Source organism: Chinchilla lanigera, unplaced genomic scaffold (assembly GCF_000276665.1).
Source record: "Chinchilla lanigera isolate Chin_1 unplaced genomic scaffold, ChiLan1.0 scaffold00132, whole genome shotgun sequence".
In the NCBI taxonomy this organism is placed as follows: domain Eukaryota; kingdom Metazoa; phylum Chordata; class Mammalia; order Rodentia; family Chinchillidae; genus Chinchilla; species Chinchilla lanigera.
This window is the reverse complement of record NW_004955533.1, coordinates 3017629-3038739: the sequence shown is the minus strand read 5'-3', so window position 1 is coordinate 3038739 and position 21111 is coordinate 3017629. Positions and strand designations below refer to the sequence as shown.

At 40.9% G+C, this 21111-nt stretch overlaps 1 protein-coding gene across 7 annotated transcripts in view; it reads right to left on the bottom strand.

The window, feature by feature from the left end:
- Nucleotides 1-2719: 2719 nt before the first annotated feature.
- The window catches only part of LOC106147246 (leucine-rich repeat extensin-like protein 5), a 23980-nt gene continuing 5588 nt past the window's right edge, over nt 2720-21111 (bottom strand). For 2 of the 7 annotated variants that reach the window (XM_013507670.1, XM_013507672.1), the window contains exon 3: nt 6786-7512. In XM_013507670.1, the coding sequence (XP_013363124.1) occupies nt 7304-7512 (209 nt within the window). In that variant the 3' untranslated portion in view covers nt 6786-7303. Of the gene's footprint in view, nt 2962-6785; nt 7513-21111 lie in introns of those variants that run through there. The other 5 variants (XM_013507671.1, XM_013507674.1, XM_013507675.1 and 2 more) reach the window with 5 other exon arrangements.

Here is a 21111-nt window from a genome sequence, read left to right as displayed (position 1 = left end):
AGGTCTTGTCAGTAGCATAGATATAAAATATATGTATGTATATTATTCATGTGTGTTTATTTCTTTGTATATATATATAAGCATAACATAGATAGATAGAAAGATACACGAATGAACATGGGTTCCTTCTGATATTATGAATGAAATTCTAACTCAGCACCTTGGAGTTTATTGTAGATTTTTCCCCTCCCCTTACATATTAATAACTTCACCTGACAATGAAAAATCTGTCATTATTTATTTAAATCTATGTAATTATTTATTTAATGCTAATATACATGTAACTTAAATTCAGAATTGATAACCCATATCCAGTAATATAATGTTTATTTATAGTCTTTTTTCCTGTACTATATAGCATCCATTGAAAATACTCTTTTCCAAAGTTTGCTCATTTGCCCCACTTTGGTTAGTGAGGTGATATACATTTATAATGTAGCTAGATCTATTTATTATAGTGTGCATCCAATAATACCATCTCCAAATAGTCTGTATGGTTCATTTTATATCTGCATACAGCTAGCTTCAGTCTTTGTGGTATATAGCTCCATGACTTTCAGCAAGTGCATGATCACATATCTGTCATCATCATACCACACAAGACACTGCCATGGCCTTCACCTTTTCTTGTGTGTGTGCTGGGACTCTTCCTGTAAGCTTTCCCTAGGTATTTACTGCTTTTAGGTCTTCTCAGTAACACATGGAAAATATATATGTGTATATTATTCATGTATATTTATTTCTTTGATTATATGTAGGAGTGTAAGATAGATAGATAGATAGATAAACAATAGATAGATAGATAATAGATAGATAGATAGATAGATAGATAGATGTTTCCATTTGCCAGAGTCATTGTGCACTAGCAAAACCATACTATTCACACCCTTACTCTTAGATCCTAAGGCTTTGTAACCCATCACTCAGAGCATGTACCAGATCTAACACAGGTGAAACACTGTCTCAACATGAACTCAACTCACACTAGATCTTAAGGTATTGTAGACACACCTTGTAGTAATTTTCTGAGTCCCAGAGTGTAACTGAGACTAGCTTGCTAGTCCAGCACTGCTCTCCTACTATTACAGGAATGCTATTTTGGCAGAAGCCAGATGGCAGGATGTTCCTTGAGGGCTCATTTCCCAAGTTATTTAACAAGGTAATTCCATATTCCTAGGATAATTTCAGAAATTAATAAAGCTCTTCAGTGGTAAAAGTGAATATCACTGCAAGGCTCTTAAAGTCGTGATTTGTGGTGTATTCCACTTTGTGGAGGACCTCCACATTACCCTCCTGCAGACCTAAACGTGACAGGGCTCACGTGCAAGCAGGGCAGACTGTGTAGAGGGGACTTCTATAAATTCGCTTTCGGTTTAAACGGTGAGTCTAGCTGAGGCTGTGCATGTGTCCTCATGGAAGCAAGCGGGTGGCGTGTTGGGCTAGCACTGCTCCTTGACAATGGCCACAGTTAAGCCCAGAGAAGCGGGCTGTGAGGCTGTGGAGCTGAGATATGAGGTAACGCCTCCTCTGAGGCCCGTGTGACTCCAGAGAAAACTGCTTCCCAGAACTGACTACAAAACAGTTTACTCGTTAACTGCAACCCTCAATCTGGCTGCTCTGTCCCTTTCACAAGCATGCTCTGTTCCCTCGGTTACAAGCCTTGCCTGCCCTGCCACTTTCTAGCACATCCGGCCATAATCCCATCACCATTTTCCTCAGTGTGAATGTGATCAATAAATACTAAGGTTCTAGCTGCCTCGTGGCCTTCTATTCCCCAAGAATGCTAACCATCCCAGAGCTCCACTGCATTGCTATTTGTCTCTTGCTGTTTCTTTTTGCCATGCACTGTAATGCTTTGCAGGAAACTGGGGACTCACTCCAGGGGTCCTGATAACATTTAACTCTCCTTTATGAGTAAGGCAAAACTTGAAAGGATCTTAGAGGGTGACCAGGCACTATTGCCCACTTATTCATATAGTGATGTTGCTCAGATGTAATATTTTAGCTAAAACACATCAATGTAGTATCTGGCACTGGAAATTCAACTATTGACCTACCACTTTTTTCTAAATTGTATTGAGGATAATTGTTTAATGCTGTTGCCTTGTGGCAGAAACAATAATATACTCTTAGTGCTCTAATTCCAAGCTATGATTGCTCTCTTGTCTTGAAGAGATTCTTTAGAGAGATTCTGATCATCTAGTAATCCATAGAATGTCACACTGGTCCATTATGATACCATCACAGTAACTAGATCTTAAAAGTTAAATGTAGCAAACAACGTTTGCAGATGCATGCAAATCTCAGGCTGAGAAATAAGTGGTAGAAAAGTCCAGGGAACTGACATATCACAGAGGTGTTCAGGAATAAGTGAAAGGAAGAACAGATGACAAAAGCTTTGGAAAAGAAAACAAAAATGTTCCTGCAAGAAACAAGTGCAGTAGAGTCAGCTTCAGAAGGCCCAGCAAGTCAGTTCATAACAGGCATTCATATGGGAAAAACTCCTACACAACTGTCAAGGTTAATGAGTTTGCACTTAATCTGTTTATGACGGATGAAGCATAGTTTTCTCACATATTACCACATTCACAAAGGCATGGTATATCTACCGATGTCTTCAGTTAGAGAGGTCAAGGTTGAAATTCTTTTTGTTAGAAAATCAGCAACTGACAGAAAATTCTCATTGCTTTACTTATTGTAAAGACTATAACCTAGTTATTCTGGCATACCTCAAGGTACAGAGGCTTTTGTTTTTTTTTTTTCCTGTTTATGAGAAAAACAACCACAGAGAAATGCAGGGGAAGTGCCGTTTGCCCGAAGTACCCCACATCAGGAATTGATGCTTCTATCTCTGCTTTCTTGGCTTCATAGCTTTGGAGATCTGGTGACCATGGGAGAAAGGCTTCCACCAGAGGACACATCATGGTGACACTGACCATCTGTTTGTGGCTCCATATGTCACTGCAACAACATGCAGATAAGGGCATTCATTCTACTGCTCAAGACACTCATTCTAGATTTCAATTGAGTATGGCTAAATTGATGTTTTCCAGTGAAGACCATGTGGCTCATGGGACTTGATTTTCCTGGGTCTGACCACTCATTTTTCACACAGACACAGAAATATTGGATGTTGACAAAGATCAACATCCAGTTATCCCGGCCTGTCTGCCTTGACCACCTGACTTCCTCTGTCCCTGGTGTGTCTGTGCCCATATGCTCTGCTTTGTGGAGTACTTCCATGGATGGCCATGTCTTGCGGTGCCCAGTGGGCCTGGAAGGATGGGCAGGGTGATTGTTCCTGGATCCCCCCCACCTGGATCAGCTCCTTCTGTGCATACTTCCTTGTCCTTCTTCTAAAGCAGTAGCTTCCTTGCTGACGTTTCCTGGCTCCTCTGTCCATGTGCTCCTGCAGGTCTATGGGTGCAGCAGCTGGGCCTGGAGTGCTCCCCCATTCCTTCCTGTTTTCCATCATCTTACTCATGTTTCATAAATGATTATTTCATTAAAACAATATGCACTGGAATTACAATGGTGAACCCCTACCATCTTGTCTAGTGAAACTCTGTATTATCTCTAATGTTTTATCTAATAACTATTTTCTTATTCTCTTTAATGGTTTGAGCAATCTTCCATTCTTACATCTGGTAATCTGAGTAACATAGTTGAGGATAGTGGTATGTAACGTAACAACCATTGTTGATTTGTATTATTTTGTCTTGAGACCCTGTGTCACTTTAAATGTTCTTGCTTTGATTTGTTTCTGTTTGTGATACTAGTATGCTGCTACTGTTCTGTTTTTTGTTTGTTTGTTTCTCATTTATTATTCTCTTTAAAATAAGATAAAAAGACTTTGCTCAGTGTGACATGTGTTTTGAAACCACCACACCAACCTAAAACAGTAGCAAGTACAAGGGACCCACAGGTCAGGTGCAGAACTGAATAAATCAGTAAAGTTTGGTGGTTTCCTCTAAGGACACTGTCAAGGTGCTCAGATATCAGAGAGTCATTGTTCTGAATGAATTTTATTGTTCTAACCCCAGCATGGGCTCCTACTGGCTCCCACATGACTTTCATGGTCAACTGTATGTTTTATTTACCAAATGTACATGATATAATCACTTATAAGCATTTGATTTTTGTAGTAAAAGCCACTAGTACTTTTTAGAAGGCAGATAATATATAGACATCACTCAGTATCCATGGAAAATTGACTCCAGGAGTCTCATGGGTATCAAAATCTATAATGCTCTAGTTCCTAATATAAAATGGCATATTATTTACATATAACCTATACGTACTCTCCCATACACTTTAAATTACCTCTACATGACTTACAGTACCTAATACCATGTAAATACTATAAAAATAGTTGCTATATTGCAGCATTTTGGAAAAAGGACAAGAAATAAAAGTCTGTATCTATGGTGTCCAGATGTATTTTTAAAAAGTATTTTCTATTTGAAGTGGGATACAGAGGGCTGACTGTAACCCTGACTCATGCTGTGCTTCCCATGTCAGGATAAAGAGGATAGAGGTGATCTATTACACCTGCATTATAAAAGGAAGTCAGAAATGCTGGCTAAGGATGTGGTTTTTGTAAAGACTCAGAAACTCAAAAATGAACAATGGAGTTGAAACCTAACAGTGATGCAAACAAGGACAAATTAGACAGCTGGGACAGAATAGACTGGCAGGGACTGCCTTGTATTTCCACCCTTTTGTAGCTTTGAATGAGATGGAACAGAAGCAGCTAGAAATGTATTGAGAAGAAAGTTTAGGCGCCACCAGAGTTAAACCTATAATGCAACTACTTTGTTAAGTCAGAAAGTGAATCTAAGTTAATTACATAAGTTTTGTTTTCAAAATTTTGGTTTGCTATATGGCAAAGAGTTTTGCTATTTAGATATTTAGATTCTTGTCTGATACATAGTAAGTTCTCAGTGAATATTTTCTACCTGGAAGAAAGATGTTTCTATTTAAAATTGTAGATATGATTTCAGGGATTTCTGTGGTAATCTGCATAGCTATGCCACATGTGACCTTGTGAAATATATGTTTGGTCTTCCACTCACCTCCTGGCATAAAACTGCAAACCCCTAGGATATTCAAAGGGAGGGATATTCTCCCTCCCTTTCTCTGTGGAGGGGGCATGTGTGAATAAACTGACTAATTTCAGGTGCCCCCTGGGAGGCCTTGGGATGGGGCTGAAAGACCAAGGTTGCGGGGTGGGACCGACAACTCCACTCCTCAGTGTTCAAGTAACAGGGGATGAAAGCTATGTCGATCACCAACCACCTATGACCTAATCAGTCATTCCTATGTAATGAAGTTTCCATAAAGCCCTCAAAGGACACAGTTTGCAGAGCTTCTGGAAAGTTGGATATAGGGAAGCCGCTAGAAGCAGGGGCACCAGAAGGCTCAGAGGGCCTCACCCTTCTTGTCATGTTTGGCCCTATGCATTTTTCATCTGTATCATCTGTAATATCTTGATGATAAACCAATCAGTGTCCTTCCCTGGGTTCTGGGAGCAGCTCTACAAAACTAACCGAGCTAGGAAGGCTTCTGTGAACCCCGGTTTATGACCTGTCAGTCAGAAGTGTGTCTGCGGCTTGAGACTGGCGTCTGAAGTTGAGGGATACTCTTGGTTAAAAAATCCTCACCCTGTGGGATCTGATCTCTCCAGGGAGACAGTGTCAGATTTCAAAGGAATGCAAGAACACCCCAGTGATGGAACGGCTTTCTTGCTTGGTGGACAGGGAAACCCACATAGGCATCTGGCAGCAGACGTGTGCTCTGGGAGTGTAGTGGGAGAACATGAGTTTGCATCTGGCTGTGTCCTATATCATCCGATCACATTATAAAAGTGGTCAGTGACTGTGGAGAGTAGGTGATTTCTGTGTATTACAGAAAAAGCATTCTGCAAAGTTTTACACGCACTCATGCGCATGTGCAGGACCCTCGCACAGGCATCTCAGGGGCTGCTCATACGTGTCAGGCACAGGAACTGGGGGAGGCAGGGGGATAAGAAAAATGTGGTGCAGCCAGATAACAAAAGGAGGTTTGGATTTCTCCAGCTCTTTAAAAGATCATGCTCAGTTCTGTTTCCTATTTCATTATGTTTTCTGCACAGCTGGGACAGCACAGGCACTGAGCAGTGGTTTAGACAGAAAGCCAGAAAAGGATACATGCATTTTACTAAAGTGTTGTCCTTCGCCTCCACGATCCTACATGGTGACGTAAATTCCTTGTTTTTACACTTCATTGGCGTATTTTACTTTCTTCCTAGAAGTTGTACATGCATGATTTCAGGCAAGGTGTGAGAGCCCCTTTTTGGACTCATGAAGAAGCCCAGCTGAGGCTCTCCTTGAGAGAGAGAAAGAGAGAAAGAGAGAGAGGGAGAGAAAGAGAGGGAGAGAGGGAGGTCTGTACTGTTCCCTGCGAAGTTTGGACACAGCCTGTGTTCTGCCAGTGTGATCACTGATGTTCAGCCACGCTCTGCTGCTTTCTCAGTGGTCACACTCATGCGAAGACATTTGAGGCTATAGGAAGAAAGCAGGCAAGATGAGACATCACTTCTGGTGTAAAATTTAGTCTGTAACGTGGCTGGCAAGGATGTATTTAACTTGCCAAATTCTTTGCAATAGCTCTCAGTAGCCTGGAAAGTGTGGGTCTCTCCGATCCGAGGGCTGCACACTTGTTCTGTGCCCGGATATGCAGTGGAGGTGTCGCCCCTGATCTAACACAAGGCAGTTTAAAGGAAAAGCACCTCTCACTAACAACACTGATGATTTACTCTCTTATTTCTTAGTGTGCACAACTGTGGTAGGAAGTCTCAATTCTTGCTGGCTGCTATTTCTAAGATAATTTCTTAAGGTTATTTAGATTTAGCAGGTTTTGTAGAATACAGTTTGGTACAACATCCTTTGAAGAAACGCATACTTAATTATTATTGTACTTAATAAATGCTCAAGTTCCAAAGTGACAGAGGGCCACAGCCTAAGAATGAGGAACATGCCAACAAAACTGCTGCGACTGTCTCTTCACAAGCAGCAAAGCTCTAGATCCAGACCCCACCATAGATCCTCCTGGAAGGCTCCTCTAACAGGCAGATTATTGACCCTGGCTGTACCAGGGAGAATGTCTGGAACGGAGAAGATCAGCACTTTTATTTTCCCAGTGTTTCCTGGGTGATTCTGTATTTAGCTTCTATTCAACAAAATGAATCCAGAGATTAAATTAAATTTCAGCACCCAAAGGGTCTTACTGATTTTTCATGAGAAGACAGTGATATTCTCTCCCATTAGAAAAGGTGGGGAGGCCAGGAACTCGACATTCCGACAAGAAAATACCTCCTGTGGGGAGGATGAGGAGGCAGATGGCAGGAAGGTGGTGAATGGAGTTGTGAGGCACTGTGCCTTTCTGATGGAGAAGGCTTGGCGTTGGGTTCCGCTGGGTTCCTCTGCAGTAAGCACAATGTCACTCTGAAAATAGCATCATCAGATGAGCTACCTTGAGCAAAGATAAATAAAAAGTAAAAAGTCTGAACTGCTGCCTCAGCACAACTCTTTTCCTGTACATTTATTGGTTTCTATTATCAACTATAAATCAAGTTTGATTTAGAACTGTGTTCTGCTGATATCAGGATTTTTCAGTTATTCCATCAGAATTCCTTAACATGATTCCATTTAAACATGTTAAAAATTCAGAAAGTGTGTTTCTGGGCTCCTACAGCAATTACCCTTGCATCAATTACCTCAGTGTTTACGTGTGTATATAAAAATGTCTCCCTGCTTCAGAAACCCATGGAATTGCCTTTAACTGTCACTACTGAAATGAGTAAATGCAGCAAGTATGTGACTTGAGATTCTCAGTGAAAACCGGGTCCGTCCGACAAGCAAACTGTCAAGTTGTGGGACTGACAGCTTTCATGACTGCAGCTTCCACATTCATCACCAGGCTTGTGCACTTTGAATTGCAACCTTGTCAAAAGATACTCAGAGAAGACGGATTTGTTCTGATCCACCTGAAAGAGGAAGAGAGTTGCCAGCATGCATCACGTTGATAGGAAGCTGGAACAGAACCCAGCCAGCAGCTCCTGCTCTCTGCTCATAATAGCCATACCAGGGAGAGTTTACCCAGCAACTATCGAGCCAGTGCCTTCCAACGATCAAGAGCCAACCTCAGAGAAAAGAGTGGCTCTTTACAAAGAATCAGCTGTATCTTGACACCACCAGAAGTATTCTCACAAGATTTTAAACTACAATTTAGTTTATTTCTTAATCAACACATTCAAAAAAGGAACAGGACTGTCTTGCTACAAAGTCTAAAACAGTGACTTAGCTTCTTGGATTTCTCGCTGACCATATACCATGCTATGCATGCAAAGCGGGAGGGCAGCAAGGGAGACCCCCACCTCAGTGAGAAGGAATTAATATTGACCAAAAGGCATTGGTTGTATATACACTTTGCAGAAGGTGTGGACACCAGGAAGTGAAGCACTAGATGCTCCCAGTTGTTCTTTCTATAATAAGAACAGCTCTTGGCAATACCATCCATGATTGAAAATAGATAATGCAAGACTAAATGAAAGAAGCAACCGCTTTCTTCATAAAGTACAATATTATTCATGAATGGCATATGTCTGACTCAGTCATAATAGCAGGCTACAAAAGTGAAGCTTCAACGTTATGTGAGGCGGTGTTACCTAATGCTTCTTAACATTCAGCTCAGAATGCACAATTAATTAGCGTGAGGAACTAAATGAAGATTGCTTTGTTACCAAAATGTGCTATAAAAACAATGGCAGTGATTATGATGATAATAAATATTAAACATTTATTAGTCATGTACTATGTATAGAAGCCATTCTATGAACTTAACTGGCATGACTTTATCCTCATAACAACTGCAGGTGGTACATATTATCTCCACTTTACAAGTAGCTAAGGCTCACGGACACTAAATACTTTGCCAAATGTACTTTATCCAAGAATGGTAGGAACAAGAATATCAGCAAGATAGAAGCTTAAATGTATGCTAACCTAAATCTCTGCCTTCCAAATGTATAGCAAAATGTAGCACATAAGGCTAGGCACGGTAGCACACACTGCAACCCCAGTTATCTAGGAAGCTGAAGCAGGAGGATTCTGAGTTCAAGGCCAGCCTAGGCTACACTGTGAAATCTCTCAAAAAGTGTTGCATATAAGCATATAGCAAAAATATTGCAAAATACCTGTAGTCTTCCCTGCTGTCCAAAAATATTGCAAAATTCTGCATACAAACTTTCCGTGTGTACTCTAAAACTTGCCTTTAATCAAACTAAAGGCATTTTCCCTTTTGCAAAGCTTGTACCATTTTCTTAGAGCACCTCGCCACACAACCTCGCTCTGTCGCTCCATCTCCCTTCCTACCACACAGCGCTGTACACGCCTGTTGGTAGGAAAAGACTAGCAGAACCCAGAACTCGAGCATTTTTCTGACAAACGTCCCTCCTCCCACATTTAGGTAATGGTTATTATTGCTAATAGAATCTGACATTCTGGCAAATGTCTGCTAACATGATCCCATGGACTCACACCCAGACAGACCAGCATATGTACGCTTCTCCTGTGTCCGCATTTCCCGTGATATTTTCCATGTTTCAGTGAAAAGAACAAGGCTTATGCTTCGTGGAAATGCCCCGTCTGATCCGGATGAAAAGAAAGGCTGGAAGCCTGTGCATCTCCACGATCACTCTGGGTTCCCAGATGAGCCACATGACAGCGAAGTGTGATGAGCATCATCCCAAAGTCAGGGAAAGCAGACCAAGCTGGCCATTCACGTGCAGTTCCCCAGTAGTGAAAGCAGCCTGGACAACAACAGGTTGCGTGCCCAAGGAAGGGAGTAGCAGCCCACACTCTGGAGACTGTCCTCACAGCCTCACTCCAGGGCTACACCTTCCTAGTGAAAAAAGCAATCTATGAGATGTATGACCACCGAGGAGGAACACCCAACCCAGTGTCACTGAAATCCCTCCTCGGCTGGCCAGTCGCCCGCTCAGTCTAGGGAGACTGGTAATAGCATCCAGAAACCCCAAAGAGAGGTGCTGTCCTAACATGGGTGAGGCAGGTGAAAGGCTAGAGAAAACACGTCCTGCTCTCTAGAGAGGCCTCCTGAGACTCAGGCCTAGTGGTGCTGTTCTTTGGTTCTTCAGCACTCTCCCAAGACTGCACAGTAAAGCACTGGTCCTCATTTGGTGCTCTGGGGAGGTGATGAATCCGCTAAGAGGCTGGCCCAGTGGGAGGTCTTCAGGCCACTGATGGTGCCCTCTCCTTTCCTTTGCTTCCTGCCCATGACCTGAGCACTTTTGCTTTACCTCATGCTCCACCACGATGTGCTTCCACAAGGCCAAAACAATGGCATGAGTCAGCCGTGGACTAGAATCGCGAGCCAAAATAAACTGCTCTCTTTACAGATGGCTCTCTCTGGTATTGCTTACTGTAACAGAAAGATGGCCAAAGCGAGGGGCATACAAGGCTGTGTCCAGGAGGAAATGACAGTGGTGAAAAGCCTTGTGAAAGAAATTATTGTGAGAGCAAATGGAAAGGTGTAATGAACATTAATATACAGAGGAAGACGATCTAATTTGTGCAATAATTGCAGAACCTTTGCAGAAGTGATAGAGTCTTGAGAAAAGCATTTTGGAGGATCGTTGCTTCGCTCTGGGTTAAAGGCATGGGGTTTAAGCTCAAGAAGGTAATAGTGTTGATGGAACATGCAATTGACTTAATACAAAGGGCTAAGGTTAACTCATGGGTAGATGTGATAACCGACAGGGAGATTTTGGGAAGAAATACAGGAAGAAGTGTGTAGGGACTGAGGAGAGAGAGGATAAAATTATGACTTCAGTTGAGGACATGATGACCTTAAAAGCATTTGTAACATGCTGAGGGGACCCTGAGCACTGTCAGGTTCACGAAGGACAGAATTGGAGAAAGAATATGCGAAAGGATTTGCAATCGTTTACAGGTGAAGTAAAGAGGGAAGAACCTGTTGGACTAAATAGATGTCATCTCACAGAGATGAGATCCAGGAGCTGAGGCTGAGGGACAACAGCACAGGTGTGGAACCCAGAAAGGTGAGGCAGAAGAAAGAGGTTGGTTCGGAAATAATGGCCTGAGCTCTTGGAAGAAGCCCAACAGAGTGTCATCAAAACAGGGGAAGCTCAGACACACTTGGACATCTGGAGCTGCCGAAAATGGGTGACCTTTTCAAATGCATTAGTCAGGAGGCTCTGGCACATCCAGACAGACTCAGACTCAAGATTTGCTTAGGTGTTGAAGCCCTAGTGGGTAGCAATACTTGAATGGCCATGGTGATGAATTGCTGGGGGTTGAGGATTCATTAAAAAAACAAAAAACCTTCATCAGTAAAAGAATTAGAGGTATAAGTTCAGGAGGAGAAACAAAACCACTGTATTGGAAGGGGAAGAGAAATAGGGAACAAAATCACTTCAGTGGAAAGGGAAGGCCAGGGATATAGCTCAGTGATGCAGCACCTGCCTGGCAAGTGCAAGGTCCTGAGTTTGACTCCCAATACCAAAAAAAAAAAAAAAAAAAGTCCACTACTGGAAAAGGGAGAAAAATAATAAGATGGTATGATAGGGAGCCCTTACTAGGGTAGGGTTTCTAGAACCAGAAACTGGGAGGTCTTTGTTCTCAGTCCTTTTAATTACCTGGAAAGAAAGGGACTCTCCTCTTTGAAAGTTATTATCCCTTATGGGAAAAGAGAAGGCAAAGAAGGAGAAAGTTTGTATGTATGTATATGCAGGATAGTTAACATGGCTGTTCTACTGTCTTGTATTTCTTTGCTGAAAGAAACTGTCAATGAGTCCTTGGTTGATCAGCTTTGTATGTCTATATCTGTTTTCATGAGAAACCACTTTGAAGATATCAATATGTAATACAACAAGCATTGTTAATTCCCTACCACTCTGTTTGTAACTCTGTACTGTCTATACTGTTCCTTTGCTATTTTGTAAAACGTCGACTGTCTGTTAATATTTTCCTCCTTTTATTTTTAAAATAAAGAAAAAGAAAGTTATTATCCTTGATTGGCTATTTTGGGCTCTGAGACCCCTGATTTGACCACTGTCTTTTCCGTTGCCCACCTGTACAATCTTGGGTTAGCACTTCTGGGGTCTCTTTGTGCTGTCCAGGAGCTCATCTTGTGAGATTTACAGCAGAGCCCCACATTCAAGGACAAGGTAGCAAAAAGAAACATTCATACATTTTGGTGTATTAATATGGTGAGAGAATGATAAAATATGTGTACACACGTGTGTGTGTGTGTGTGTGTGTGTGTGTATGTAGATGTCCATGCATACTTTATATACTAAGTGAGTTTCTATAATAGAGTCCCCTCCCAACTTTCTTTCTGTGTTTAATTGGGGGTGCAGGGAGGAGGGAATGGAGCCCTGGCAAGTTGTGAACCTGACCTTTCAGCTCTCTCTGTTTTTCTTAGCTACTTTCTCTCTCCAGCGGAGTTTAACTCTTTATCTGCCAGAAACTTCACTGAGGCGCTTCCTCTTGGAAATCCACTGGGTTGACCCGAGAGTCCCCAGAGTGATGGAGGGCGGGAAGAGTGGCCGTGTTGAAACCCTGCCCACCTCATCTAGTGAAGAACAATTCTGAAACCTTATTACTGCTTGGTGAATGGTCCTCTGCCCACTCTTCACTACATGCTGTTCCAGTTACTTTTCTCACAGAAGGAGAAGGGATCAAGAGGGGAGAGGGTATATGGGCATGGTGGAGCCAGAAAGGGGAGAGGCGCGGAGGTGAGGGTGGTGTGAACAGGCTGTGGGCATCTCAGGGAGAACACTTCTACAACTCTTCTGAAAGCCACAGCAGCTGCTGGGAGACTGTTGCTTGTCACGAGATCAGAGAATACTGTGCTGTCCTATATCCTACCACCAAACAAGCAGTCTTCCATTAACAGGTTGATGCAGGGTTTTTAGAACCCTAATTCAATTTAGATGGCCGTGTTGGATTCTTTCCTTCTTTGTTCTTTTTTCTTTATTGGAGTAGGAATTTTCATATACCTGATAAATACATAGCCTGTATTTATGTGTATAATATGTACATTAAGTGCTTGACTTATGACCATTCTGGTTGAGAACTTTCACAGGTGTACTGCATAAGACCCACTTTGATGGTTTAGAAACAAATCCAACTTACAGAACATTTCTCCCAGGATGGAACTCGTTGGTAACTCAGGGTTACTATGTTCGTTTTCCTTTTCCTTCTTATAGTAGCTTTAAGATTTTTTTTTTAATTTTGTAACAGTCATTTGTATTTTAGGTTGAATTACATGATTACTAGTTCCAATATTTCCCCAAATTAACCACCTTTGTGTCAAAACATTTTAATATATACGTTAATTTGTTTCATTTATACTACTAGCTCATTTTAATTCATTGAAATGAAAATTTTGTGTTCTTATCTGTTTGAGGTTTTTGGGGGAAGAATCCTTCAAGTTTATGTCTTATACACAGTGTGTTAACTAGTGTCATTCTCTCACTATTTTGTTATGAGATTGTTTTATTTTTTCATAAAATAAGAAGATTACTAGTTCCAGAGCACCCTTCTTTAAAAAAATTCAAGTTGGATACCAATAGTTTTATTTTTTGTGTAATATCTTTCCTCTAATTTTTATCAGAACATACTACTTATTAAAGAATAGTGAGTTTGACTGTGGCATTTTTATACACATACATGATAGACTTTATTTATATCTTCCCCTCATTGCCTTCCCTTCACAATTTCTTTCCTCTCTTCTTGGTTTTTCTTACTTTCATGCCCCCCTTTATAGATTTCACAAATGAGAAAAACATGTGAGATTTGTCTTTTTTAAAAATCTGGTTTATTTCCCTTAACATGACGATCCACAGTTCCCCCCGTTGTCCGGCAAATGACATGGTCTCACTCCTCCCTATGGCTGAGTTCTCTCTCTCTCTCTCTCTCTCTCTCTCTCTCTCTCTCTCTCTCTCTCTCTCTCTTTATCTATCTATCTGTTTATCTACAGGAGTCTAGCTACTCTGAAGATCTGAAGGCTCTTGTTACCATGGTAGTGGTGATTTCCTTTCTTTCTTTTATTGACCTATTTATTGTTGTGTTTTGTTTTTCAGAGATATTCACATAGAGGTAGATGTCATTGTCTCTTGTTATTTTTAACTGGTTATCTTCCTTCCTGTGTTTTTCATGCACAAGCAATATATCTTAGCTGGACTGAAAAATTAGGAAAATAAAAATCAAAACTAAACAAAAGGGTAAAAAACCAAAAATCCAACAATGTATCTCCATAGTAATGCCAACACTTGACCCCTTCCCACCTCACATTTAAAGATCGATATGGATAGAGATACACTTGTACATTTTATTGAAGTGTGTATTTTATAAAGTAGAATCTTTCTACATGCCTTGCTTTATAACCTAATCATTTCCATTTATCATACTACAAAAATATTTTGCAGTCAAAAATAGATTTATCCAAGTCATACCGTTAAGCACTATCTTGAATAAATATATTTAACATATTCTTTTTGGTTGGATATTTAAGTTTGTTCCATTTTTTCTTAATTTTCATAAAGGAAACATATTGCTCCTTGAAGAGTTTCTGTATTTCCATCGTGTTTTTCCTTTTATTTTTCTATAAAAATGATGATACATTCACAATTCATCTAGAAGTTGTTAATGTGGCTGTTAAGGCAGCTTGCTTTCGGTGTGGGCTGGGTAAGACACACTACAGGTCATTAATTATCTCTGCCGTTAGTCTGAATAGCTCCTGTTCAGCTTACTCTGCAGTCTTTTCCCATTGACTTAAGCATGGATACAGGAGAAGGAAGGGTTTTTTCTCTGACTTCTGAAATTCAAGATTGTGTGCTCTTAATATAGTTCCTGTAAATTTAGGAGTTTTCACTTGTGAGAGAAACTGTATTGAGAAGTTTATCCTAAATCCTTTGAGAGATATTTCAATAAACACAAATCAGGCACAAAGCAAGAACTTTGCTCATGCACTTAAAATAATGAAAACGAGTTGTGTGTGATGTACTCCCAGTGGCAGGCACTCTTTAATAATAGAACCCTTCAAAAGAAATAGAAATATGCACACAGAGGACTTTTTTGAATTAAATGAATAACTTTAAGTTGTTGCTTGTTTTACTTTTTTATGAGTGCTTCTTATTTTCAAACAAGTAGTGTTGCACGTGCTCTTTCTTTTCTTGGTGTGTCCTTAAGTTATCCACACATATGCTTGAACCAAATGCACACAAATGTCTTTGTCCTTCTGACAACATGAGACTCCTGTCGTGGTCTCCTGCCTTGCCTTCTGCTCTCCCTCCCTGGTGTTATTACCTGACATTTTTACTGCCAGCCTTGTACTACTGTGAAACTGAAAACAACTCACTTAGACAAAAATGCATTCCCTAATGTCATTGTTTGTTATTTTTTTGTTTCCCATTTCTTCTTCCTGTTTTCCATGCCTTATTGAAATATAATTTTTTCTGCTCATTTTCACTGATGCGTTTGTCAAGGTAAAAGCTCTGCATTCTCGATGACCTAAAGGCATTATCTGCTCTGGAATCGGACTATTACTGGGTGGGCAAGGGTGCTCTAGGGTGGAAGGAGCTTCCTCCACTGCCTGGGGACAGTGTTAGCCTCTTAGACTCGTTCTGCTCTCATCCAAGTTAATCTTCTTCTTGCCACTTTGTGAGCTATCTTTTTTCTGTCTGGCAACTCTTCACATTTTTTCTGCCTTTTACAACATTTTATTCTAGCAAAATATCAGCTATTAAATTTTTTTGTAAATACATGAAATGCATACAGAAAACTCACAAACTATAATTGGACAGTGAATTAGAACAGATTTTAACATTTATTTCACATTTATATAACATCACCTGGAGAAGAAAAGAAAATCACCGGCACCAGAAGCACCACTTATTTCAGGAGTCAATAAAGAAGAGTTGCCTCAACCTGGTAAAGAATATCTACAAAGAAATTCTAACCAGACGCTATACTGTAAGTAATGCAGCAGAGTCAATTGGGTCCCTACAGCTTAACTTGGGCTTTGCCGGAGGTGTGATAATGTGAGATCTACAGGTGCACACTGGGCATGTGGAGGAGGCTGCAGGGGACATGAAGTGCCCTTCTTGGCAACACCAGAGACTACAGACTCAGGAAATCTAGACCAAGGCTTCTTTCAGACTTTCCCCCATGGCCCTGCAGTCAGTTTTCCAGATCTGGCCCATTTCTGGTTCTAAATACTGACCCCATTGACTTTTCACCGAAAGACATACACAAATGGCAAATCAGAACACAAAAAGATGTTTAACTCATTTGCCATCAAAAAAATGCAAGTGAAAACCACAACTGAGGTAATACTGTGCACATGCTAGGGTAGCTGAACAAAGGTACTTCCAACAGCAAATGCTGTCAAGGCTGCAATTCAGTAAGCACATTGCTGGTGGGAAGAGAAAGGATACAGCCACTCTGAAACACAGCTTGTCGGTCCTTACAGAACCAAACACACACCTACCCTGTGATGTTGCATTTGCCGTGCTGGGCGTTTATCCCACGGAAATAAAAATCATTCCCATAAAGACCTGTAGGCAGCGGGGCTGGAGAATTAGCTGAGCGCTTGCAGCAAAATCACCCTTCATGTGACCCCAAGCAATCTAAGGTTATATTGCTTTACACTACGATATCGACACTGAATGGTCCCCTGAAGGCTGGTGCTTTCAAGGTTTGGGCCCTTCCAGGGAGAAGATGGAACCTTAAGGATGCAGGAAGTCACAGGAGGTCCTGAAGTCATCTAGGTCACACCCTTGAAGAGCAACCTCGGGTCCCAACCAACCTTTGCTCCCTGGCTCATGATGCAAAGTGGCTGGGCTCCACCACTCACTCACAGCATGACGTGCCTCCTTAAGTGGCCCAAAGCAGTGTAGCTGATTCATCTTGACTGTAAACTCTGAAACTGTGAGCTGCAACTCAGCTCTTCTCTGTAAAAGTTAACATTCTCCAGTATCTTGTTAGAGGAGAATAAATACAAACAAGAATTGGATATCAACAACCCTATGGGTGAAAATAACTTCATTTGTAGTCACCAGAACGTGTAGTCAGCCAAAGTAGGATCAGTCCTTCAACAACTAGATGATTAAATACATGTTCTGCCAGTACACTATGGGCTACCACCTATTTCTACTCTGGAAATAAAGAATAAACTAATGACACGTGCAACAGCTTGGATGGATCCTCAGGGAATTCTGTTGTGTGAACAAAGTGAATCCCAACATGTTATAAGATGTATTTTTCCAATCATGTAACATGCACTGAAATGAAAAATTTTAAAGACAGTGTCAAGATTACTGGCTGCTGGGGCTGGGGATTTAGCTCAGCGGCACAGTGCTTGCCTGGCAAGCACAAGGTCATGAGTTCAATTCCTGGTACCAGGAGAAAAAACCAAACCAAACAAAACAGATTACTGGCTGCTGAGGTTGGTGTACTTAGAAAAGGGCGATGCAAGGACTGTCTTGGTGTTGGAGCTTTTTTGTATACTTATCCCTGCAGAAGACACACCAACACAGATGGGATGGAATCGCGTAGGACCTAATGAACAACACCTGTGCACACATCAGTGACTATAAATTAAACCAGTAAATCTGAACCTGCTCAGGAGACTGACTCAACGTGAAATTAATACAATTTTGCAAAATGTTAGTACTGGGAAGAGCTGCACAAAATGTACAAAAGGTTTCTCTGTTACTTTCACAGTTCCATGTGAATCTATAATTATCAAAAGGAATTCTTCTCCTAACAACTAATGAAGTTAGAGCCAACCAGTGAGGCTGTCCTAGTAACAGTGACTTACTTCTTTTTTAAAAGTTAATGTTATTGTTACATGTTAGAGATACACAATGATCTCATTCATCACAGGGAATTTGTACCTGGACATGAAATATCTTGATTCTTCTTTCCCCCATAATCTCTTCTCCTCCTTTCAGCCACTCTTCCCTTCCTTATCTCCTGAAGCTTTGTTTCCATTTTTCTTTCTATTCTTTTCTTTCTCTTCCTTCTTCCCTGACCCATTCCCCTTTCCATTTAAACATTTTCTTCCTATTTTCCAATGTCTAGTCCCTATTATCCAATATTTATTACATGTAATATCTATTATATGATTTATTTCATTTAAGAGTATGGCCTCAATGTGCATACATTTAGCTGGAATTGTCTCAAGTTCATCCTTCTTTATGGCAGAATAATACTCCATTGGATAAGAAACCACATCTTCTTTACCCATTCATCCACTGATAATCATTTGGGCTGTTTCCAAGATTTAACTACTACAAACTGTGCTGCTATAAACATGGATGTGCACACTTTACTGTGGTATGATGCTTTTAATTCTTGTGGGAAGATACCAAGAAGGGGAATAGCTAGGTCAAATGGAACCTCTAGTTTTATTATTTTGAGGAATCTCCACACTGATTTCCATAGTAGGTGCACCAGTCTACACTCCCACCAACAGTGGAGAAGGGTTTCTTTCTCCCAACAGCCCTTCAGCATTTGTTATTGATTGACTTCTTGAGGATGGCCATTCTTTCTGGAGTGAGATGAAATCTCAGTATTGTTTTAATTTTCATCTCTCAAATGATCAGTGATTCTGAACATTTTGCATATATTTATTTGTTATTTTTATTACATTTGAGAAGTCTATTCGTCTCAGATGCCCACTTTGGGGATGGATTTTAAATATTGGAAGTCTGATTTTTTTATAGTTCTTTGTATATTCTAGATATGGGTCCTTTGTCTGAGGAAAATCTGGCAATTTTTCCCACTCTGTGGGTTTTCTCTTCACTCTGCTGGTGATTTCTTTTACTGTGCAAAGTTTCTAATAAGATGAGATCCCAGTTTTTTATTCTTCATGCTATTTCCTGTACAATTTGGGTTTGTTCATAAAGTCTTTGCCTGCTCCTATATCTTCAAGAGTTCTACCTTTTCTCTCTTCCAGCAGACTTCGTGTTTCTGTTCTAATGTTTACATCTTTGATCCATTCTATTTTAGTTAGGTATATGAGGAGAGATATGGATCTAGTTTTAGTCTTTAGAATGTGGAAAGCCAATTTTTGCCCCATCTTTTGTTAAAGAGGCTATTATTTTTGCAACAAAGAAGTTTGGGCCCTTTGAATAGTGACTTGTTTCTAAGCACAGAGCTCTACTTTATGATAACGCTAGAAGGGGCATTGAGTTAATCAGCTCTCATGATGAACACTATTTGTTATTTCTCAGTTGTGGTGCATAATTTCCTGTAGACCAAGTACCACACACTGAGCCACATTTCACCTTGGGAAAATGTCTCTGTTCATATGAGTTGGAAACATGTAGTGCATATAGTTCTTTTCTTCTATAAGAGACAGCCTAAGTATACTTGGAGAAAGTTAGTATAAGAGTAAGCAGAGAGACACATGGGGAGACCTGTGCACTTTCATCCCTTCAAGACTCAAACATGTGGGGATTCTTGGATTGTGTGCCAGTTACACTTTTAATTGTTTCAGAGCTTCCATATTGGTGACATATTGTGAGAATAGAGAGTAGACGTTATGTGTTCTCCCCACAAAAATAATCACTGTTTGATATAATGCATTTGTTCACTAGCTAGATTTAACTCTTCCACAATGTACATATTCTTTGAAGTACCATGTTGCACACAATAAGGAAAGTCAATGTTATGTAACAATTCAAGTACTACTCAGCTATAAAGAAAGATACACTGGAGGTTTCTATAGGTAAATGGATGCAACTGGAGCCCATACTCATAAGTGAAATAAGTCAGACTCACATGTGTAAACATCATATTGTCTCCCTACTGTAAGAAGCTGAAAGAGTAAATAAGATCCAAAAGGTACAATAGATATCATGAAAAGGAAAGAAACTTCCCACAAGGAAAGATGGGGGGAAAGAGAAAAGAAGGAAGGGAGCAAAAAAGAAAAGATATGTATATCTACACAAGATAACTAAGATAAATGTACTACTAATTTCTATTCATTGAAAGGAGCAGTTAGTACTTATATTGCTTGATCAATTTTGCATGTCTGCATCTGGTAATCTGAGCAACTACTTTGAATATAACAATATATAATATAGTAACCACTGTCAATTTCCTATCATCTTGTTTTAAAATTCTGCATCATTTTTATTCTTTTTTTCCTCTCTTTAAAACAAAATAATAGCCCCTGCCCTGAGCTGCCTGGGTACACAAGACCAGACGGTCTGTGATCATGCCACCAGTGCAGGCCATGTCTGGATCCTGCATGCAGTATGAGTTGCCTGGGGACACTGGATCAAGTGGTCCACCATCCGATGACATGGCGGTTCACACCTGAGCACCAAGAGAGCCAGGTACACCCCATCAACTTCTCAGGGACAGTAGACCAGATGGCCCATGATCTGGCCACTATTACAGTCTGCACCTGAACTCTCCATGCACCCTGAGCTGCCTGGTCCAGACAGTACACACACTGCTAACACTGCAGGTCACATCCGGGTCCACTCTGAGTGTCCCCTGAGCTGCCTGCGGATATTGGATCAGGCAGTCCATGAACTGCTGACACTGCGGTGTGGATGTGGGGTTTGTGTGTGCCCTGAGCTTCCTGGGAGCACAAACAGGCAGCCTGTGATCATGCCACCAGTGCAGCCTGCACGTGGGTCCTGAGCATGCCTTGAGCTGCCTAGGGACACTGGATCAGGTAGTCTGTGATCTGCTACCATTGCAGATCTCCTCTGAGACTGGAAGAACTAGGCACACTCCACAAACTGCCTAGTGACCCTGGACTGAGCAGCCCATCTTGGGGGTCACTAAGGGGCAAGTCTGACCACCAGGAAAACTAGGGACACTAGCAACTTATGGTGAGCCGCCAGGGAAGAGTGAAACTGGGTGCTTTGCCTCTGGTATCAAAAATGACAAGAGAAAGGACCAAAATGAAATCTCAGAACTCCACACCACTCAGAACAAGTCCAGGACACATCAACATAGAAGAGCTTGGTAATCACACACCTGAAATCACTGAAAAGATTGC